The sequence below is a fragment of the Mobula hypostoma genome, chromosome 12 (genome assembly GCF_963921235.1).
Source record: "Mobula hypostoma chromosome 12, sMobHyp1.1, whole genome shotgun sequence".
NCBI classification, from domain to species: domain Eukaryota; kingdom Metazoa; phylum Chordata; class Chondrichthyes; order Myliobatiformes; family Myliobatidae; genus Mobula; species Mobula hypostoma.
The window spans coordinates 40,332,848-40,356,769 of record NC_086108.1 but is presented as its reverse complement, the minus strand read 5'-3'; the positions used below and the strand labels follow the sequence as shown (position 1 = coordinate 40,356,769).

The 23,922-nt window shown below is 42.4% G+C and overlaps 1 protein-coding gene across 9 annotated transcripts in view; it reads right to left on the bottom strand.

The window, feature by feature from the left end:
- Positions 1-23,922, bottom strand: part of ptprc (protein tyrosine phosphatase receptor type C) — a 298,428-nt gene that overhangs the window by 94,410 nt on the left and 180,096 nt on the right. For 4 of the 9 annotated variants that reach the window (XM_063063878.1, XM_063063877.1, XM_063063881.1 and 1 more), the window contains 7 exons: positions 19,603-19,659; positions 18,029-18,100; positions 13,571-13,645; positions 12,986-13,012; positions 11,482-11,730; positions 10,093-10,194; positions 4,440-4,571 (listed from right to left, as the gene is read on the bottom strand). In XM_063063878.1, coding sequence (XP_062919948.1) covers positions 4,440-4,571; positions 10,093-10,194; positions 11,482-11,730; positions 12,986-13,012; positions 13,571-13,645; positions 18,029-18,100; positions 19,603-19,659 — 714 coding nt within the window. Of the gene's footprint in view, positions 1-4,439; positions 4,572-10,092; positions 10,195-11,481; positions 11,731-12,985; positions 13,013-13,570; positions 13,646-18,028; positions 18,101-19,602; positions 19,660-23,797; positions 23,855-23,922 lie in introns of all 9 variants that reach the window. The other 5 variants (XM_063063882.1, XM_063063884.1, XM_063063879.1 and 2 more) reach the window with 4 other exon arrangements.

Genomic DNA, 23,922 nt, shown 5'->3' with positions numbered 1-23,922 from the left:
CTCCTGCCTCCAGCCTCGTCTCGCCACAAGTCTCCTGCCTCCAGCTCGCCTCGCCCAAAGTCTCCTGCCTCCAGCTCGCCTCGCCCAAAGTCTCCTGCCTCCAGCCTCCAGCCTCCTCTCGTCCCAAGTCTCCTGCCTCCAGACTCCAGTCTCGCCTCAAGTCTCCTGCCTCCAGCCTCGCCTCATCCCAACTTTCCTGCCCAAGTCTGGCCTCGCTGTCTCCTGCCTCCAGCCTCGTCTTGCCCCAAGCCTCCTGCTTTCAGCCTCATCTCACCCCAAGCCTCCTGCCTCCAGCCTTGTCTCGCCACAAGTCTCCTGCCTCCAGCTCGCCTCGCCCCAAGTCTCCTGCCTCCAGCCTCCAGCCTTGTCTCGCCCCAAGCCTCCTACCTCCAGCCTCGCCTCAATACTGCTGCCTCCAGCCTCGCCTCGTCCAAAGTCTGCTGCCTCCTGCCTCCAGCCTCGCCCCAAATCTCGTGCCTTCAGCCTCCAGCGTCGCCTCGCCCCGTCTCCTACCTCCAGCCTCCAGCCTTGCCTCGTCCCGTCCCCTGCCTCCAGACTCCAGTCTCGCCTTGCCCCAAGTCTCCTGCCTGCAGCCTCGCCTCACCCCGTCTCCTGCCTCCAGCCTCCAGCCTCACCTCATCCCAAGTCTCCTGCCTCGCCTCAAGTCTCCTGCCTCCAGCCTTGCCCCAAGTCTCCTGCCTCCAGCCTCGCCTCAAGTCTGCCTCCAGCCTCCAAACTTGCCTCGCCCCAAGTCTCCTGCCTCCAGCCTCCAGTCGCACCTCAGCCCAAATCCCCTGCCTCCAGCCTTGCCCCAAGTCTCCAGCCTCCAGCCTCGCCTCACCCCAAGTCTCCTGCCTCCAGCCTCGCCTCATTACAAATCTCCTGCCTCCAGATTCCAGTCCCGCCTCAAGTCTCCTGCCTCCAGCCTCGCCCCGTCTCCTGCCTTCTGCCTCCAGCCTCCAGTCTCGCCCCAAGTCTCCTGCCTCCAGCCTCCAGCCTCGCCTCAAGTCTCCTGCCTCCAGCCTCGCCTCGCCCCAAGACTGCTGCCTCCAGCCTCGCCTTGCCCCGTCCGCTGCCTCCAGCCTCGCCTCGCCCCAAGTCTGCTGCCTCCAGCCTCACCTCGTCCCAAGTCTCCTGCCTCCAGCCTCACGTCAAGTCTCCTGCCTCCAGCCTCCCCTCGCCCCAAGTCTCTTGCCTCCAGCCTCGCTTCTCCCCAAGTGTCCTGCCTCCAGCCTCGCCTCACTCTGTCTCATGTCTCCAGCATCCAGCCTCGCCTCGCCCCAAATCTCCTACCTCCAGCCTCCAGTCTCGCCTCACCCCAAGTATCCTGCCTCCAGCCTCGCCCCAAGTCTCCTGCCTCCAGCCTCGCCTCGTCTCCTACCTCCATACTCCAGCCTTGCCTCAAGTTTCCTGCCTCCAGCCTCGTCTTGTCTCCTGCCTCCAGTGTCGCCCCAAGTCTCCTGCATCCAGCCTCGCCGCAAGTCTCCTGCCTCCAGCATTACCTCAAGAATCCTGCCTCCAGCCTCGCCTCAAGTCTCCTGCCTCCAGTCTCACCTCAAGTCTCCTGCCTCCAGACTCCAGTCTCACCTTGCCCCAAGTCTCCTGCCTCCAGCCTCGCCTCAAGTCTCCTGCCTCCAGCCTTGCCTCACCCCAAGACTGCTGCCTCCAGCCTCGCCTTGCCCCAAGTCTGCTGCCTCCAGCCTTGCCTTGCCCCAAATCTGCTGCCTCCAGCCACGCCTCGCCCCAAGTCTGCTGCCTCCAGCCTCACCTCATCCCAAGTCTCCTGCCTCCAGCCTCCAGCCTCATGTCAAGTCTCCTGCCTCCAGCCTCCCCTCGCCCCAAGTCTCTTGCCTCCAGTCTCGCTTCTCCCCAAATGTCCTGCCTCCAGCCTCGCCTCACTCCAAGTTTGCTGTCTCCAGCATCCAGCCTCGCCTCGCCCCAAATCTCCTACCTCCAGCCTCCAGTCTCGCCTCACCCCAAGTCTCCTGCCTCCAGACTCCCCTCGTCTCCTACCTCCAGCCTCCAGCCTCGCCTCAAGTCTCCTGTCTCCAGCCTCGCCTCAAGTCTCCTGCCTCCAGCCTCGTCCCAAGTCTCCTGCCTCCAGCCTCGCCCCAAGTCTCCTGCCTCCAGCCTCGCCCCAAGTCTCCTGCTTCCAGCGTCGCCCCAAGTCTCCTGCCTCCAGCCTCGCCCCAAGTCTCCTGCCTCCAGTCTCGCCTCTAGTCTCCCGCCTCCAGCCTCGCCTCTAGTCTCCCGCCTCCAGCCTCGCCTCTAGTCTCCCGCCTCCAGCCTCGTCTCTAGTCTCCTGCCTCCAGCCTCGCCTCAAGTCTCCTGCCTTCAGCCTCCAGCCTCACCCCAGGTCTCCTGCCTCCAGCCTCGCCTCTAGTCTCCCGTCTCCAGCCTTGCCTCAAGTCTCCTTCCTCCAGCCTCGCCTCACCTCAACACTCCGGCCTGCAGCCTTGCCTCGCCTGAAGACTCTGGCCTCTAGCCTCTAGCCATGCCAAGCCTCCAGCCTCCAGCCTCCAGCCTCTAGCCTCTAGCCTCTAGCCTCTAGCCTCTAGCCTCTAGCCTCTAGCCTCTAGCCTCCAGCCTCCAGCCTCCAGCCTCCAGCCTCCAGCCTCCAGCCTCCAGCCTCCAGCCTCTAGCCTCTAGCCTCTAGCCTCTAGCCTCCAGCCTCTAGCCTCCAGCCTCCAGCCTCCAGCCTCCAGCCTCCAGCCTCCAGCCTCCAGCCTCTAGCCTCTAGCCTCTAGCCTCCAGCCTCCAGCCTCCAGCCTCCAGCCTCCAGCCTCCAGCCTCTAGCCTCTAGCCTCTAGCCTCTAGCCTCTAGCCTCTAGCCTCTAGCCTCTAGCCTCCAGCCTCCAGCCTCTAGCCTCTAGCCTCTAGCCTCCTGCCAAGTCTTGCCTCTAGCCTCAAGCTTGAAGACTCCAGCCTCATCCTGCCTGCCTGCTAAGCCTCGTCCTTGCCTAGTTCCGGGGTCCAAGCCAGAGGCAAGACCCAGGTACTGGGTCCTTGTCCAGTCTCTGGCTCGGAGTCCAAGCCCGGGCTCCTAGCTCTCTTGTCCTATTCCAGTACTTCAGTGTCTGTGTCTTGCACTTGGGTCCATTCCCAGCCACCGCCTTATGACAGGGAAAGAGTCTTGGCCCAAGTTGCCGACTGTGCTCTTTTCCATAGATGCTGTCTGGCCTGCTGAGTTCCTCCAGCATTTTGTGTGTGTTGGTTACAGATTAATTCAGCTGTTCAGTGGCAATTTACTTTTGATGGGATGGTTCAAAATTGGAAGGGATGCCTGATGCATCAGTGTACTGCAGATGAGTCACCAATCCCTGGTCAACTGGAGCAAATTGATTTGGAAAGCCATGTCAAAGGAGAACAGGGGCAGTATATACAATCAAGATGTTGCATACTGTAGATATAATAAAGTTTGACATTGTATTAGATGGATCCAACAATTTACTGATTGCTTTATTTCATCCGAGATAGTAAGACCATTTGGGCCACATCCTCTTCTATCTACTGAAAAGGACAGCCCTTCTAGATTGCAAAACAACACCACATACAGCACACAAGGGCAATCACAGCGTGATGTTATTGTGAAGCTCTGTCTGCCCTCTGCCTATGTTTGCCCATTGTTCTGGTAAGCATGTGAACTCAATTCTACACACATCAACACGATATTCATGATGGCTATTAAGGGGAAATCTGGTGCTCTAGGTTTAAGCTAAAGTTGAAAAGGATAACTTTGGTCCCATGTGAAGCAAACGTTTCACTCACAGTGCTACCATAAGTAGAATGAATGATGCATTCGGGCTTGAAGATAAACATTTATTAGTATTACTTTTGTGATGATGTTTATTGTTTGCCAATCATCCACAGAAATATGACGGTTATGTGAGTGCCATCAAACTGCAGTTTCAGAGACTTAAGGGTATAATAAACAATATTTTGCCTGATGAGGTGTTTTAGTGAAGATGGACTGCACTGTAGTTTCTTATTGTGTATTAAGGAATGATCAGATATAATGGATTCATTGATTTCTGTGAGCAGTCTGAGTGTTGCTGTCTGTTTTATAGGTTAGACATCAGTCTATAGTTTTGCCCCATCAATGTGGTGAAGAGTTGAGTACAAAGGAAGCTGAGCAGACTCATTCAGTGGTAAACTTCCAAATCCATGCACATTATGAGCAGGTAGCCTTTGTATTAAATAAACATTTTAAATTCAGACTTTGTACCTTTTACATGTACCACTAAGAGAAAAACAGGCAACTTTGGCTTTCTCAACAGAAAATGCCAAACCGAACACAGCAGTCATGGTCATCTAACACAAAGTCCAAATTTGTTATCAATGCACACAATTCAAAATGAAAAACCATCTTCTCATCATTGGAATAGACTGGTTTTTCAGGCATTTGATTTTCATAAAGCACTGTAAACTTAAATACTTACTTTCCTTTTCTGCTTTCAGGCTTACGTTTTTAACCCCTTTCCAATTTCCAGTGCTGAATGTGATAAAGCAATTGTATTCTTCACAAGGAGTTGAAATGTTCACTGTTATTTCATCTACTTTAGTTACATTTTCTGAAAAAAAAACAAAATGGCAAAAATGGTAATACAATTAAGACTTTGCTAAACCTACAATACTGTGATTATAAAACATAGATCAGTACAGCAAATGACCCACTTTCAGTGAACTATGGACCTGACTCCGCTCCCTCCATATCTATTAAGGGACTACCATTAAATGTATACTTTCGCCTTTTATTTGACCTTCCAAAATGCAACACCTCCCGCTTGCCCAGATTAAACCCCATCTGCCACTTCTGTGCTCATAACTGTAAATGATCTATATCCCATGGTATTCTTTGATAGTCCTTTACACTGCCCACAACTCCACAAGTCTGGCGCCATTGACAAATTCGCTAATCTATCTCGCTACATTTTCATCTAAATCATTGATATTTATTGCAAATTATATCATATTTGATATAATCAGGGAGGCGGAGCGAAGTTAAGATGCGCTAAACGGCGACTCCTTTGTTTGCATCTTTGGAAACAGCTCTATTTCCATCTTTAATATCTTTATTTTTCCCTTTCAGGGTTCTTTTGAAGACCCTGACCTGCAGTTACATGCTGACTTCGGTTCATTGCGGGAATGGGACCCGTTCTCGGGGTTTCAGGACCGGCTGTTGTTCGGCACAACAAGGGTTAGGACTGAGAGTCTGGCTCGAATTCAGAAGCCTAAGATCTTAGGGCTCTGGAGACGGGCGGATCAAGGGTTGATGTCACGGCAGGAGACCCTTGTGTCGTCGGGGGAGTTGGGATATCTGCTGTGGGCCCGAAGATCCAGGATCTTTGCGATCTTTGGGCACAGCGCTCGAAAAAGCGACACAATGGACTTTTAACATCATAAACCAGCAAGTTGTTTGTTATGTCTCCCTGCTCGCTGGGAAAATGGAGACACCTTTTTCTCCCTTATTAGGGAGAGAGAGAGAATCTGCAGTATGTCGAATGCCGGGTGTAACGCAAAGTCTTTGGGGTAACTGCAACTCTGCGTCTTGGCTATTGCTTTGCTCATGCTGAGTGCTCAGTGACAGTACCGATGCTCGCTTTTTTTTGTCGGTGGGGGTAGGGCGGATTGTTGCTCGTTGCCGCTTACATACGGGAGGAAGAGAGGGGAGCTGGGGGGGGGCAACTTTGGTGTTCTTACGTTTATCTGTTGTTAATTCTTTGGGGCACTTCTCTGTTTTCGTGGATGTTCACGAAGAAAAAGCATTTCAGGATGCATATTGTATACATTTCTCTGACATTAAATTGGATCTTTGAAATTATATTGAGAGTAAAGCACAAAATGCCATTCAGCACAACCGATGATTCCAGAGACTATGGTCCATATAGATTACTCCCATTCAACACAGCTGATCCTGTTAACACACCTACTATTCTTTTCTCCCTCATTCTTTTTATCTAGATTCCTGTTATCGCAATCTCTACCTTAACTCTTCATAATGCATCTGAGCTCCCCAGTATTTGAATTAAGAAATACATCTTGAATTCTTCACTAGATTTATTAGTGACCTTTTTATATTAATTATGCATCATTTATGTTTTGCCAAGTGAAAAAGGTCTTCCCTATCAAATGTCTTTTACCATAGAACCTCTACCCAGCATTCTCTTTCTGAATTCAGTTTAATCTCCCTCCCTCTTGTCCCTTGTCTTTCTCCCTCTCTCAATTCTAATATTATTCTGAAAAGGTACTGTGCATCTTCCTCAGTGTCTCTCATTTCTTTCTAATTATATCAAGTGAAAAGCCATACCATATATTTCAGATGTGGTTCAACTAAGGCACAATACAAGTTTAACACAGCTTTACTCACTCCCACCTTTCCAGAAACCAACTCAATAATTTTGTCTGCTTATCAATGTCAAAATTAATCAAATTTAAATGATTTCAAAGCAAGTACCTTTGGTCCCCTTTGCTCCTGTCACCCATTTATACTATTATTAAACCAGATCATTCCTGGTTCAACAAGATACGAACACTCATCTGCATTCACCCCCTGGTGGCTGCAAAACCCTGGATGTCTCCTAAACTTCAGTTCGTAACCCAGAAATAACGTCTCCTCCTCAGTGACAATCAACACAGTTGCACCTCAAGGATATATGCTCAGCTCTCTGCTTTACTCTCTGCACTCATGACAGTGTGGCTAGGCACAGCTCAAATAGCATCTACAGAATTGCCAATAGCAGCACTGTTGTTGGCAGAATCTCAGGTGGCGACAAGGAGCCACATAGGAGTTTGGTAGATCAACCGGTTGAGTGGTATTGCGACAATAACCTTACACTCAACATCGGTCAGACTAGGAAATTCATTATGGACTTCAGGAAGGGGAATTCTGGAGAGCATATACTAATCCTCATTAAGGGATTAGCAATGGAAAGGATGAACAATTTCAAGTTCCTGGGCATCAGCATCTTAGAGGATCTATCCTGGGCAAACACATTGATGGAAACATGAAGAAGGTGCCCCAGCTGCTGTATTTAATTGGGAATTTGAGAGGTTTGATACTTCACCAACGATCCTTGCAAATTTCTACAGGGGCACAGTGGAGAGCACTCTGATTGGCCTTCAATACACAGGAGTACAAGCGGTTGCAGATGGTTGTGGATTCAGTTAGCTCCATCATGTGTACTAGCCTCTTCACCGTACAGGACATCTTCAAAAGGTGATGCCTGAAGACACTCACTCAACATTTTAGGAACATCTTCCCCTCTGCCATTAGATTTCAGAACCCATGAACACTATCTCACCACTTTGCCCTCTCTTTCACACTTATTAAATTTTTATTGTAATTTATAGTAATTTTTAAGTATTACAATGCACTGCGGCCACAAAACAACTTACTCCATGACATATGTCAGTGATAATAGATCTGATTCTGACAGTCCAGCATTTCATGAGGGGAGTGATTAATGAATGGTAAAAGTGCATCCTTAGGTCCTACCTCACCAGAGGTTTGTTTTTATCACTTTGGTTTTAACGTAGCTAAAGAAGAAATTCCAATAAACCGTAAGACATAGGAGCTGAATGAGGCCATTCAGCCCATCGAGTCTGCTCCGCTATTCCATCATGACTGATCACAGATCCCACTCAACCCTATACACTTGCCTTGTCACCATATCCTTTGATGCCTTGACCGATCAGGAAACCATCAACTTAAATATACCCACTGACTTGGCCTCCAACACAGTCTGTGGCAGAGCATTCCACAGACTCTCTACTCTCTGGCTAAAAAAAAAAATTCCTCCTTACCTCCGTTCTAAAGGGTCGCCCCTCAATTTTGAAGCTGTGCCCTTTAGTTCTGGATACCCCCCCCCCACCCACTATGGGAAACATTTTGTCCACATCTACCCCATCTTATTTTTTCAACATTAAGTAGGTTTCAATGAGATCCCCCTGCATTCTTCTAAGTTCCAGTGAGAACAGGCCCAAAGCTCCCAAATGCTCCTCATATGTTAACCCCTTCATTCCCCGAATGAACCTTGTGTCTGGTTAAGGTGAGAGGGGTGAGCAAAGAGACCTGCACTTGTATCAGTGAGACAGACGTATGTAGAAAATATCACTACAAGGTTTAACACTGATCTTCTGTTTAGTGGAGCCTTCTCCATTCTCTGACAAAGCATCTCCTACAAAGCAGCACTTCCTCAGTACTCCACTGGACGCTTCCCTTACATGCTTGCTATTGAAGAACCTGGAGTGGAATCTGAGTGTACAACCATTAACAAAGTACCTTGTGTATTCATTTCAGAATCTGCTAAATAAAATATGTAGTACTAACTTTTGGTCACAACTATAATGTAGGAAACTCACCATCCAATTTACACCCATGAAGCTCATGCAAAGAACAATGTGGAAATGACCTACTTGTTTTTTCAATGGTTGAATGACACCGAGGGCAGTTTCATAACATTTCGTCATTAAAAAACCAATATAAGCTCAGCTGGGAGGAGCCTTGGTTTATCACCTGACCTAAACAGCACTATCTCACACAAAGCTGTCCTCCCTCAGTACTACACTGGAGCCCCCACTAAAATGCTTGTACCTAGAACCAAATGGAGGGGGACTTTCAACTCAGAGCAGGGCATCCTGCCAACTGTACCTCACATCAGCAATCTGAAAAGTACCTGCATCTGGACTAGAGATGCAAAAAAAAATAAACATAAAAAGAATAAAGAAGAACAATAAAAATGAGTCCATTGGCTAAAGAATGCTTACTCTTCTTTCACTTGCAGCCTTATAATGGACCAAATGCATATCCATACACAAGATACAGGACCAGTTGAAGTAAAACCCGTGATATCACAGGGCATAGCTCAGGTCAGAGACCTAATAGTCAGAGTCACAGCTTCTATTTACTTTTTTAAAATATTATTCTTGGGGTGGAAAATAAGAAAATCTATCTTTCAGTGATTTTTCTCTTTCTCTTCTCTCTTTGTATAAAAGAAGCTGCTGACCTAATGGAAGCTTGCACAGCATTTGTGAAAGTCCACTGTGGACTAGCAAACAATGATTGGGAGGAGGCTGGAACCACCCCAGCCACATGACATGCACCACTATTCAAAAGTTTTCAATGTTGCAGTCTCATTTGTCTCCATAGCATACCCTAACTTCAAAATTATGAAGACGTGCTCAGGGCTACATTGTCAGTGGTGAGACATTATAGCGTATCTCACCTGAAAGACCACAACTCTTAGCAATGGGTTAACAAAGTTCCTCAGAATACCAGTGAAGATGTCCCAGCTAAAATTTACATTTCAACAAACAAATAAAAACAAGTTCATTGCTGTCCATGTGATCTTATGAATCATTGAATCGTTACATAGAAGCAGGCCTTTTGACCCAATGAGTTCTTTCGACCACAGCAACTCACCGGTTCCAAATTCCGCCTCTGCCCCAGCCTTTTCTCCACAATCTGGCAATATTTTTTTCCATCATATATTTATCCAATTCATTCTTGAAGGCCACAATGGAACCTGTCTCCACATCGACAGGCAGTGTCATTCAGATTCCAGCAACTTGCTGCGTAAAAAGACTTCCCTCATGCCACTCATAGCTCCCTTTCCCTTTATTTTCTATTATGTCTTTTATTCTTCCATTTGTCTACCAACAGGAATGGTCTCTCATAATCCAGTCTTCCAAACCCCTCATTAGTATACAAACATCAATCTAACCTCCCGTCAGCCTTCTTATTTAAAAAAAAGTCCCACTTTCTCCAATCTAACCTCATAACAGACATCTTTCATCCCAGGAACCATTCTTGGAAATCTTTTCTGAGCCCGCATGTCATTTCTATGTTGTAGTGTATAAATTAGTTTGCACATCTCCAATAACACACTTCAGTGGTGCTTAACTGACTGAGGCTTGAGATCATGTAAAATGTCATATACATATAAAACCTCTATTTTCTATTATAGAACCATTTACAAGAAATCCACTCAAATGGATTCTAATCTTGCTTCATTGTAAAAATATGGTCTATAGGTGTTTCTGTTTGGACTAGAACAACAAAAAAAATCATAGTAAATTCATTATTATAATTACCACTTTTACAGTTCCAATCATAAGTAAGATTGCATCGTTTCATATCTGAAGTTTTATTGATTGAGAAGTAAGGCGGGTTTTGGATAATATTAAAGTCAAAACCTTGAAAAGATATAGAAAATAATGGTTACTAATAAAGTAATCACACTCTACAAAAGCATTTAAAACCATAAACATTTTAATATAAATGTTTAAAATGTTTAAAATTGCTCTTTCACATTTGCAACATATGTTTACTTCATATTTTACTAAGTTAGCAACACAGTTTTTGAAGACTAGCATGTCCATTGTGAATTATAATCCCTAAAAACAATACGCAATACTTCGAATAGAGGACACAAGAACAGGCTCTTCAGCTCCCTATGTCAGTAACAACCATGATCCCAATCTGAACCAATCACATTTGCCTGCACATGGTTTATATCCTTCCATTCTGTCCCTGTACATGTGCCTCTTCCATGTTGCTATGGCATCTGTTTCCATCAGCTCTCCCGTCAGTGTGCTGCAGGAATATACCATTCTCTTGTGTAAAAAAAACTGCCTTGCCAATCTCCTTTAAACTTTCCTTCTTTCATCTTAAAGCTGCATCTGCTAATATATGACGTTTCTATCATGGAAAAAAGATTCTGTTTCTACACCTTGATCTTTGTCTCTCATTATTTTATATAGTTTCTCCTGGCTTTCCCTCTGCCTCCAGTGCTCTAGGGGAAACAACCCAGGTCTGTCCAACCTTTCCTTACTGCTAATACTCTCTAATACAGACAAATCCTCAGTGAATATCTTCTGCAACCTCTCCAAAGCCTTCAATCCCTTTCTGTAACGCAGCAACCAAATGGCGCACAATACTCCAAATGTGGCCAAAACAAGGTTTTAAACAGCTGCAACGTGTCTTCCCAACTTTAATATTCAATTGCCTGACTGATTAAGGCAAGTATGCCATTCACCTTCTTTACTATCCTATGTACTTCTGTTGCCACTTCAAAGGAGCTATGATCCCTCTGTACATCAATGTCCCCAAGGGTCCTGCCATTTACTATAGGAAATCTTGTACTTGATCTCTCAACATGCAACATCTCAGATATTTTCAGATTGAAATCCACTGCCCTTTGACAACCTGTTTTGCTAGATTGCTTGACAGCCTTCCATGCTATCCACAACTCCTCCAATTTCCGTGTCTTCCACAAACTTGCAAAACAACTCATCTATGTTTTTGTCCAAATAATTTATGTCATAAAAACACAAGAGGTCTCAGCACTAATATCTGCCTACACCACTATCGTAGACCAAGAATCAGAATAACATCCCAATCAGCACTCCACGCTGTCTCTGAAGTTTGAACTTTGAAATTGTTAATTTGCATTAAATTGAAACATATTACTCAATACTTACTAGGCGGCGGTTTTGTTGTGGCATTTGCATTTTCACAAAATGTAGGGCACTTATTCACGCTTACTGAGAGGTTATAAGAAGTACATACACTGAGACCTTCTATCGTTATATTCGTCATGTTTTTATCTGCACTAAGATTGTAGACTTCAGTCAGAATAGTTATTGTTACATTTTCATTGATGATGTAGGTGATGTCCATTGTGATGGTTCTATCCGTCACTCTACTTACAGCACAGTTAATTTTATAATCTGAAAAAAAATCATACATTTTATTTTGGAACATACAGTCATAATTCATCACATGCTGGCCAATAAAATATTACGTTTTATGAAATAGATCTGAAAGGGCAATTACTTTTTCTTTACACACTAAGTCACAGAAAGAAGTTTTTAATTCAATGAGATTACTGAGAATTCCTGAAAACCCTATCAGTTTATGGCACAATACTGTAACCTTCCTGTTTGGATAGAAGAGGACGTAACTGCCAGTGATGTCCATATCCTATTAACAAATACATTCTTTAAAAAGGATGGACTATGAATTATTTAGTTTCTGACAACAGGGACTGGAGTAATTCAGCTGATGTTGTACGCTGATGTCCTCCCCCAATTACCCATCAGGGCAGATGATTGTACAGACAGGGGCATTTCTGGCCTTCTGTGCCCTCCCTCTACTTCGTAATCATGGAAACTTTGCCTTAAGTCAGGTGTGTTGCTGTGCTTGGATTAACTACAGTTGCCATTTACTACGGAAAGGTTATGGGGGCTGGTTAGAAGGTGGTGGGGCAGGATTGTGCAGTTGCAGTCACATCAACCATGATCTTACTGATCACAGCAGGCTCAAAGAGATGAGAGGCTTTCTCCTGTCTGTCATGTACAACAAAATGTGTATTTTTTTTATTTGTAGAGAATTATATATATATAATCTTACTCTACACGCGCGTGTGTGTGTGTGTGTGTGTGTGTGCGTGCGTGCGTGCGTGCGTGTGTGCGTGTGTGTGTGTGTGTGTGTTGCTCATCATACGGTGTGACTTGGGCATCTGAAACCTGGCGGAGCCCATCCCTCTCAGATTTTACATTTAATTAGTCAAGTTAAAAACACCCAGATTTTCTATAGTGAGATTTCAGAGATATTTTCAAGAAGTCTAACCGATAGACCGGTAACTCAACAATATCCCTACTGATTTATGGAGCATAAGAGGCCACCATTTCCAATATGAAAACTTTGGATGAGGCTGTTGTTAATGACCTCTCTTTTCCAAATCTGGGAGCAGTACATCTGAAATTATATCTTAGACGTTTGTACATTAATTATAGTTTTCACAAATTTGTTTAGGTAATAAAAATGAGGTTGTCAGTTTATAGCGAGGAAAGGACAAAATATGATGTGCCAAAATATAGTGTAACCACTGCAAATAAATTAAGTTTTATAATCATACTTAATAGATTCCACTTAAACTAATCCACATTTTCTTTGTTCAGAAATAATAAAAATTTTTCTTACTGCAATTCGTAGTATTAGCACCAGAAGCTGAAATTTAAAATGGATTACAATATGTTACAAAATTGAATTAGCTTTCAAATTTAAGTACATCATCTACATTTGGCAGTTTAAATACAAACACATTGCATTTCTTTCATATGGGCCAAGTTTACAGAATAGTAACTGCAGTAAGTTTGAAGGTAGAATATTCTTGAGCTACTGGAATTTTTACTATATTACAGACCAAAATTTTGCTGGATTTGTCCAAATCAATGCAAATTTGGATCATTTCCGGTGACACACTTCCTCCTCAAAATCCAATCACCCTCTCATTTAAAGAAACCATCAAAGGTGGCAACAGAACAGAGGGAAAATGCTCATGACTTTTTCGGTGAATGCTTTTTTCTAACAATTCAAGCCTGAGTCTTATGTCTGACCTTTTTTGTCAGGACTTCAGGAATCATAACGTTTGTGTTGTTTGCGGGCACAAACACAGTTAACAAATGAAACACTCTGCATTCAACAATGGCACTAGGAGTGCAAATGCAAAGTCTGTTTGTTCATTAAGTGCCGTGTCAAATGCAAAATGGCTCTTCTATAACGTACTTTGGACTGCTGTGCTGAGAGTGGATGCAGTAGGCTCTGTTATGTTGGAGTCTGTGGTTGTGGTGTTACTTGTGCCTGCAGAAAGATCAAAGCAGTTAAGTGAATATGCACATATCTGAAGAAAATATATTTCATACCAGCTATCATTTAGCAACGTGCTTGGATGGCGATCATGTAATAAAGTGGAGCCTTCAAACATGATTGCCTGACTGAAAAAGTTTAGCTCGGTACCAGAGAAAGGGAAAACTTTACTTTCAAACCTAAAATTAGATTAGAACCAGTTTGCTCAAAAACAATCACATTATAAGGAAAAAAGGGTAATTTATAACTAAATAAGTAACAAGTATCGGTTTAGCCTCTTAGATTCTGACTATCTCCAATGACAACAGCATTACTATACAGCAATAGAAAACGTGTACTTTGTCTTATAGCTTCCTCTTATCTGGATCTTGGTAAAATCTCTGGATGATATTATACTTTAAATATTTATGTAAGTTATGGCTCCATATCTATCAAAACAATTTTTATCCTTCACCATCAATAAAGTAACAATTCACATCATCCTCAAAATTCAATACTCCCAGGTTTAAACAAACACCTATAGGTGGCTATACAAATAGTTGATGTTCACAGGTATTGCTATTGTTGAATCCTCTATCGACAAGATCTTAGTGGTGGCTATTGACTAAACTTAACTGGGCTAACTCCATTAATACTGTATTTAGATGGATATCCTACAGCCAGTGATTCATTTATTGAAATCCCAGGGCATCTTGATGTGATTTAATTTCTTAGAATGTGGTTATCATTGGCAAGGCCAGGGTTTTGTGCTAATCTGTACTTGCACTTGTGAAGGTGCTTCAGAAGCACAATCTTGAATTCATGCTGTCCTCGAGGACAATACCCACAGAACTGTGTATTGGAAATTGCATGATGTAGAACCAGCAATGTCAAAAGAAGTGAAGATACTTCCAAGTCAGATATGTGATTCAGAAGAGAATTTACAGGTGATGTTCTTTTCATGTGCCTGACGTCCTGGTGGAGTTGGTTTTGGGGGAGTCACATGGCAATGGTGAGTTTTGTGGATTTGACAAACTGCAGTCATAAGACCATAAAACATAGCAGCAGAATTAAGCCACTCAGCCTATTGAGTCTGCTCTGCTATTCCATCATAGCTGATTTATTATCCCTCTCAACTCTTTTCTCCCTGCGTTTTCCCTGTAGACTTTGATGCACTGATTAATCAAGAACCAATGAACCTCGGCCTTAAACACGCTCAGTGAACTGGCCTGCACAGCTGTCTGCGGCAATGAATCCCACAGACTCACCACCGTCAGCCGAAATAAATTTTTACTTATCTCTGTTTTAAATGGACATCCCTCAGTTCTGAGGCTGTGCTCTCTGGTCCTAGAGTTTCCAACTATAGGAAACATCCACTCCACGTCCACGATATTGAATATTCAGTAGGTTTCAATTAAATCCCTCTCATTCTTCTAAACTCCAGTGAGTACAGTCCCAGAGAAACCAATTGCTCATGTGTTAACCTTTTCATTTCTGGGATCATTCTCATGAACCTTCTCTGGACCCTCTCCAAGGCCAGCACATCTTTTGTTAGATATGGGGCCCAAAACTGCTCACAATACTCCAAATGTGGTCTGACCAATACCTTATAAAGTTTCAGCATTACATCCTTGTTTTTGTATCTTAGTCCTCTCAAAATGAATGTTAATATTGCATTTGCTTTCCTTACGACTGACTCACCCTGCAAATTAACTTTTAGGGATCCTGCACAAGAACTCCCAAGTCCAAATAAACAACATTCACTCACTTTACTTTGTCTATCCTGCCTGTTATTTCCTCAAAGAATTCCAACAAATTAATCAGACAAGATTTTCTCCATGTATCCTGAAACCTCATCCTTAATAACTAGCCTATAATTTCCTTTTTTCTGGCTCCCTCCCTTCTTAACGAGTGGAGTGACATTTGCAATTTTCCAGTCCTTGGAACCATTCCAGAATCTGCTGATTCCTGAAAGATCATTACTAATGTCCCCACAAGCACTTCAGCTTCCTCTTTCAGAACCCTAGGATGTAGTCCATCTCATTCAGGTGATTTGTCTACCTTCAGACCTTTCAGTTTCCCAGCACCTTCTCCTTGTTAATAGTAATGGGATTCACTTCTACCCCCGACACCTTTGCAAATCTGCATTCTGCTAGGGTATTCCACAGTGAAGGCTGACAGCAAAATACTTAAAAGTTTCATTCTCTGTTTCTTTGACCTCCACCCCCCATCACTACCATTCCAGTGTCATTTTCCAGTGGTCCACACACTTCTGTCATTGAACCTGTACCTCACCATATTTGTTCACATGACAATAAGCTCCACTTGATTTGCTTCCCATGCTTACATAACCTGATTCAGCTTCATCATAGGCTGGCATCATCAAGGTTTGTAGACATCTAAACATCCACAGGATTGTGAATGAAGCTTAAAGGCAAATATTGCCTCCAGCAGGTTTGGAATACTTGAATGCATCTCAACATATTTTGCTGGAAATCTCCACCCATTAGGACATAAACTAATTTAAAATCAGGATTCGTACCTCTACAGACCACTCGCATTTTATCGCAGGTTCCCTTGGTAACTCAAATTGTCAGATAAGCCACTAAAAATTCCTGCATCTAGGCATCAGATCAAAATTTAAGCTACCTACCATAAGCCTTAAATTTGAAGAACATTGTATTTTGAAATATAATCTGATTATAAGTAAAGGAGTCTTAGAGAAGCACAGTACAGAAACAGGCCCTTCATCCCATCTAGTCCATGCCAAAACCATTGAAACTGAAATCGAGTTTACATGCACCACTTGTGCTGGCAGCTCATTCTACACTCTGATCACCCTCTGATTGAATTTTCCCTTCATGTTCCCCTTAAATCTTTCTCCCTTAACCCATGACCTCTGGTTGTAGTCTCATCCTACCTCAGTGGAAAATGTCTGCTTGCATTTATTCTATCTGTACCCCTCATAATTTTGTATACCTCTATCAAATCTCCCCTCAATCTTCTACATACTAAGAAATACAGTCCAGATTTTTTCAATCTTTCCTTATAACTCAGGTCCTCCAGACCTGGCAATATCCTTGTAAATTTTCTCTGTTCTCTTTCAAACTTGTTCACATCTTTCCTGTAGGTAGGTGACCAAAACTAAACTTCAACTTTGATAAATCTATTAACAAAGATACCAGGAGTTCCTGTAACCCCAGTTAGGTATGTTGTGGTATTGCAGGAAAATTGCTGTTGATGCTATGAATGGATTGAATGGAGTGGTGTTTTGTTAATCTAGTTTCAAGTCATTAGAAGTCAGCAGTTCTTTTACAGTAATAGATTAAAGACGTCCATTTTGTACCAAGAACCTTTCTTTTCAAGCAATAGAATCAGTATAACTTTCACCATAAAATATCTATGTCACATTATACCAGAAACATTGAGATATAGGCAAAGTAATACCAATATTCTATTTTTATAACAATGAATCAAGCTAGCCCTAATTTCCTGTAGTGAAAAGAAGAGAACATTTATAAACATGAAAAATCATTGATAAGTGCAGTATGGAAATAAAATGGCTGCCTGTCCATCATCCAGAGCTGGTGGGCAGAACTTTCTTCCAAGTATTGGGAAGTCCAAAACCATTGAAATTGGTCAATGAATTTGAAATTTCATTTCCTAGTCATGCAGTCCATTCCGCTTCCAAACCATTCACAACCTTGATGTTCAATTTAAATCTAGGAAGTCTTTAGAAGTCCATATTTAACTTATTACTAAAATAGCCTACATCTTAACATTTTCTTCCCTGCCTCATCTCATTTTTTGCTGAAGCCATCTTTCATAGCTATGCCACCCTATAATTGACCATTTTGATTTGTTGCTGATAAGCAACCTGTCTTCTGATCTCCACAACTCTAAGGATTCTTTATTCTGATAGTCACATTTTAACAGGGATTTAGCCTCATTCACACATCTCATAGCTCCTCCAAGACTTACATAAGCTCTTAGGTTAAAATTTGTTCCCGATTCATTTTCTCTTCAACTGTCCACCCCACCCTATTCTTGAATACTCTGCTCTTCATCTTCAGTTCATTCATTCTCCATTTCTGTTGCTACAAGTTCAGCTGCCAAAAGTCTGGAATCCTTTCCCTTAAGCTCTCTGCATTTGTCCTTTCTTAGTTCCATACTACTCTCGTGAGCAAAATAGTGATCACTTCACTGAAAATGCCCTTAATATCTTCAACATTTTTTGTCTCCTGTCAAATGCCATGAGATGTTTAACTGCGATGACATTGCTATAGAAAAGTGCAGGTCCTTGATGTGATTGCTCATTTGGTGCCAGTCAGGTGCTGCGTTATTGGTTCTGTGGGAGAAGTACCCAGTTCAGTAACCAAATATGAAAGTAGAGCGTGCCTGTTGAGTTTTCTGAGAACTGAGTAGTTGCTGCTTTTGCGCTGGTGCCAGAACTGCTGAGTGATGTGAAATCTGTTGGAAGAGCCAGATAATAATGGTTGGTGTTAATAAATGCATCAATGACATAAAAATAGACAGGCATTCTCAAAACCTAACAATTTTCTGATAGGATGATATGCCATACATTTCTCCATTAGAAACCTGGATATTTATTGTGATGTGAAGGAGAGGCCTGCTAAGGTAAGAGTTGGATTTTGTCCATTTCCTACCCAAATTTGATTTGTCAGGGATTGCCCTCTTCAGTGTTTGCTTCTAATGAGTTGAACATCAGATTTTCTGTTTCTAATGAACATTTTTCCAACTTAGATAAAGTTTGCTTCAAAAACGAAATTACTAAAGTCTTGACATATCTTAATTTAAAACAAAGAATAACAAGACAAGGTGTTCATTGAACCCAAGGCTCTTTACTCCTTCACAATTTTTGAATTTCATGATTTTTCAATTTTTTTGGGTAATTGAATGGTAAAGTGTCTTTTTCCGACATATAAGCCACAATTGGATGTTCTTAATTAGCTGGCTAAACATGCTTCTCAAAGATTAACTTTCTGGTTTTGAAATTGGATATGTTAGTTGTCTTTCAAACAATTTTGTTCTTCTCCGGTTCACAGCATTATGGCATGTTAAGGATATTTGTTAGTAATTGCTATCAAAAGTTGTTACGTGGCAATAATTATCTATCCTGGCAGGCAAGGGGAAGAACCAGTAATCTATTTTCTGGTGGTGCTGGCCATAATAATTTACTTATCCTTTTCTCCTACACTGTAATCAGTGACTGCTACTTGGCACAAGGTATCTTTCCACCTCGGTACTTCGAGGTAATAACTTCAATTGCCCATGTTTGGTAAGAAGATACAAATAAAGTCTACAAGCGTAAGACCAATTGAACACTGTGACCAAAAACTGATTACAACTTAATGAGATGAAACAAGCCCCTCAGTCCCCAACGCATCTGAGTTAATACTTGTGGTAACAAAACAAGACGATGTGTTTCTGTAAATATAAATGAAGGTTAATGAAAGTAATTGCTGATGGAGCCATTGAGCAGGATATAAATGAAGAGTATAATTCAATCTGGCAAACCTTGAAATTTATTAAAAACAATTCTCAAGTGCCAATTTAGCCTAAAAAGAATTAGTTTTTTGAATCACCTCTTCAATGCTGTGATTCTCAAAGGATGTAGAGGACATTCTAGTCATGTGGTAAATAGAGTTGCAAACATTATCAAAACAATGAAGGGGCTGTATAACAATGTTAAAGGTGATGTAAATTCATTGAGGAGTGCATGCAAAATTGGTAGCAAAAACCGGACATCAGTACTGATAAACACAAGATATTCTGCAGATGCTGTAAGTCCAGAGCGACACATATAAAATGCTGGAAGAAGGATTTCCAACCAAAACGTTGACTGTCCATTAACTCCCATAGATGCTGCCTGACCTGCTGAGTTCCTCCAGCATTTTGTGTGTGTTGCGCAGAAATACTGATGGTAGAGTTAGAACTATTCATGAACATACTTGGACTAGCTGTAATTACTGTTGAAGCCATGCTGGAGTACGTGGGTGAAGAGTGATCTGCGAGATAAAGAAAACAGTGAGTGAAAATACATGCCACTAAAGGAAATATCATTAAAAATGCCCAGTCCCATGAAATGTGTGCCGTACACCACCTGGGACACCAGAGTACTTCTTGGATTCTGAACTGCCACAGGTGCAGGAAGTGTTGTCAACCCTGGGTTAGCTCAGGCTCTGAGATTAGCATGGAACATTCCTTGGTGGCCACATTTCAGGATGTGGCTACCCTGTAGTTCAAGAAAAAGCAGCAAGAAATGGAGTGGGTGATCGCTAGATAAGCAAAGTTGAATAGGCAGGTAGGTTAGGGGGTCCTTTAAGGGCACCCATAGCCCGAATCATACTCCATTCTGAATACTAATGGGACAATAGATTTTCCTGCAAAGTGAGGCCAGAGCCATGAAAATAGTGCCTTGAGCAGCTTGACTCCAAATAAAAGGAGGGGAATGGACAAGGCTTCAATAGCTCGACAAGATAGTTGTGGTAGATGGACATGATTCCAAACAGCATGTTTCCTCCTTGGCACCAACGTGATGGTATTACAGAGCAGCTGACAGCCAGGAGTCAAGACCCATATCAGTGCATTCAGTATAGATAGAAAATAGGACAAAGTCATGCAGATATACAATAAAAAAGAGATTATGAGCAGGACCTCAAACATTGATATCATTGGATTCATCACAATAGTGTAGACAAGTGAGTACAGAAATAGAAACATTGTACAGATGAATGAATGGTGGGAGAGATGCTGCAGGAAAGTGAGCATTACACTATTCGGATATTGAGATATTGGGAACAGTCTAGGGAAGTTGAAACAGATATATGCCAAATGGGTTGCATCTCGGTAGGTTGGGATCAAAATCTTCACAAATTTTCTGATGTTATTGGAAACTATTTACATAAGTTTGTAAGAGAAGGAGATACTGAACAGATGCTGAGAAGGGAGAAAGCAGGCATGAAAATGTTATCATGAAAATTAGTAAGAGCCTGGTAAGGAATTTAAAATGACCAAAATGGGATAGCAAATATTTAATGTTGTAAGAAGCATGAGGCAGATAAGTGAAGGCTCTGATATACCTGTGGAAGTATGGCAATCAAGAACAACACAGATGGTTATAGACTTTATGACGGAACTGGGGGGAGGGTAAAAAAAATGGAGAGATGACAATAATGGGTTAATAACAACCATAGATGTAAGAAGAGATGTTAGAAAGGCAATCAGTGAGGAAGGTGACCTGATGAGAAGGAAAAAAAGAATGCTGGGAGTGAGACTGTCAAGGGAAATTGAAGTGCACATTTATCGGCAAAGTTATGAGCAACATAAAAACATAAGGGAGGAGTGGAAATGGTGAGGTTAATATAGGAACATTTTAATTACGTAATATTAATGGCATATTTTCATTACAATTAGTACAGGGCAGTCAAAATTCCTAAATTGCATGGAGAGAACTTGCCAATATTAGTAGCTTCCGTGGCTTTTACTGATATTGATACTGATACTGATACTGATGAAGTATTCACTGCTGAAGAAGCCGTGCTGGTGAGTGTGAGTGATGAGTGAGCTGTTGGAAGATCAGAAATGTGAGGAGACGCATGCAACATCCAAACTGATAGAAACCACATCCTCAGCTTCACTCTGAACTGAGATGGAATGCCATACACTATTCGCCATCCAAATGGTTATCAACAGGATTTAACTAAACTTGTCTGCATAGAGAGAGTCGTATGGAAATAGACTAAATTAGCTACCTTTAAATTAATGTCAGATGCTGTCAATGGATTTTAGGCATGCGATTTGTTAACATATTGCTTTAAATATATAAGACTGGGTTATCACTGTTGACATACTGAACCATTTGATAATGCAGTGTTCACTGATGAAGAAGCCGAGCAAGTGGCTATGAGTGCTGAGTGATCTGTCTGAAGAAAAAATGTGGGAAGAATAGTGCATGCCATACAGCCTAAGACTATAAGGCAACAAGAAATAGGACCAGAATAAGGCTATTCTGCCCATCAAGTCTGCTCCAACACTTCATAAGACGATAAGATATAGGAGCAAAATTAAGTCATTTGGCGATTCAAGTCTGCGCTCCCATTACATCATGGCTGATCTTTTTCTGTTTCAGCCCCAATCTCATGCTTTCTACATGTAATCTTTATGGCTTGACTAATGAGGAACCTATCAAACTCAGCCTTAAATACACCCAGTGACATGGCCTCCACAGCTGTGGCAATGAATTCCACAGATTCACCATCAACTGGCTGAAGAAATTCCTCCCCGTCTCTATCCTAAATGAATGTTTCTCTCTTCTGAGGCTGTACCCCTTGCTTCTAGACTCCACCGCTATGGGAAACATCCTCTCTACATGTACTTTATGTGGCCATTCAAAATTTGATCAGATTCAATGATACCACCCTCCCAATTCTTCTGAATTTCAGTGAGTATCATCACAGAGCCATGAAACACTCCTCATATAATAACCCTTTCATTTTCAAAGTCATTCTCATGAATCTCCTCTGCACCCTCTCCAGTGCCAGCACATCCTTTCTTAGATAAGGGTTCCAAAGTTGCTCACAATACTCCAGTTGTTGTCTGACCAATACCTTACAAAGCCGCAGCATTCTTACATTGCTTTTATATTCTAATCCTCTCAAAATAAATGCCAACATTGCATTTGCATTCCTCACCACTGACTCAATCTGCAAGAGAGAATCCTACACGAGGACACCCACGACCATTTGCGTCTTGGATCTTTGAATCTTCTGTCCATCTACAAAATAGCCTATGCCTTTATTTCTTCTACCGAAGTGCATGACCATACACTTCCCAACAATGAACTTTGCTATAAACTGTTAAAGAATGGCTTACACCAATCTCTTTACGAACAGTTGTCTGAGTGACCGGCTGGAAGACCAAAACTAAGCTACATAACCTGTAATGAAATATTTAAATGATGACTCAGACCCATCAAATGCATGCTGTGTACCATGCAGAAAGGTGAAATTTCATGCAAGCAAGCATTTGAAAATAATGACTGTAACTTATTCTGGTTGGATTGGGGATAAAGGCTGTGATTTAATGGAGAAACTAAACCATGAGCAGCAAGATATATTACAATTGCATGTACAAGCATTTTATCAACAATCACTGACAAATCCAAACAGAATGGAGACCAGCACAACGGATTTCCATTTATTTTTCCTCAGGCTTATGCTCTGGAAATAGATGTGAGCAGAAATGCTTTCATTGCCGAACCAATGCACTATTCATCAAAATACTTTTAGGATATCTATGGCACACTATGGGTGTCTCAGGATGTCAGGAAGGGCAGAGGTGAAAGGACAAGCCCTGAATACATAAGGTGTCTTTCCACCAGACTACCTTGAGGTAAGAAGATACAAATGGAGAAAGTCTGCAAGAGTAAGACCAATAGAACATTGTGAGAATCAACTGGTTACAACTTAGTGAGATGAAACAGGCCCCTCAGACCCTAACACATCCGCCTCAGTACACTACAGGATGTATACCTTGTGGTACCAAAACAAGAAGATGATGTGTTTCCGTAAATAGAAATGAAGCTTAATGAAGGTCATTGCTGATGGAGCCATTGAGCAGGATGTAAATGAAGAGTAATCTAACCCAGGAGTAATGATGCGTACCAGAAGTATACTTATAAACATTATATAATCAATCATTTACAATGAATATAGCATCAGGATAATTCAATCCAGCAAACCTTGAAATGCATTTAAAATAATTTCCAAGAATTAGTTTTTTTGAATCCAATGCCGTAATTCTTAATGGATGTAGAGGACGTTCCAGTCATGTGGTAAATAGAGATGCAAACATTATCAAAACAACAAAGAGGCTGTATAAAAAGGTTAGAGGTGAAGTAAATTCATTGAAGAGTGCATGCAAATTTGTTAGCAGAAACCGGACGTCAGTACTGATAAACACAAGAGATTCTGCAGATGCTGGAAGTCCAGAGCGACACATATAAAATGCTGGAAGAAGGGTTTCCACCCGAAACCTCGACTGTCCATTCAATCCCATAGATGCTGCCTGACCTGCTGATTTCCTCCAGAATTTTGTGTTGCACAGAAATACTGATGTCAGAGTTAGAACTATTCATGGACATACTTGCACTAGTTGTGGTTACTGATGAAGCCGTGCTGGTGTATGTGAGTGAAGAGTGATCTGCGGGATAAAGAAAACAGTGAGTGAAAATACATGCCACAAATGGAAATATCATTAAAAATACACAG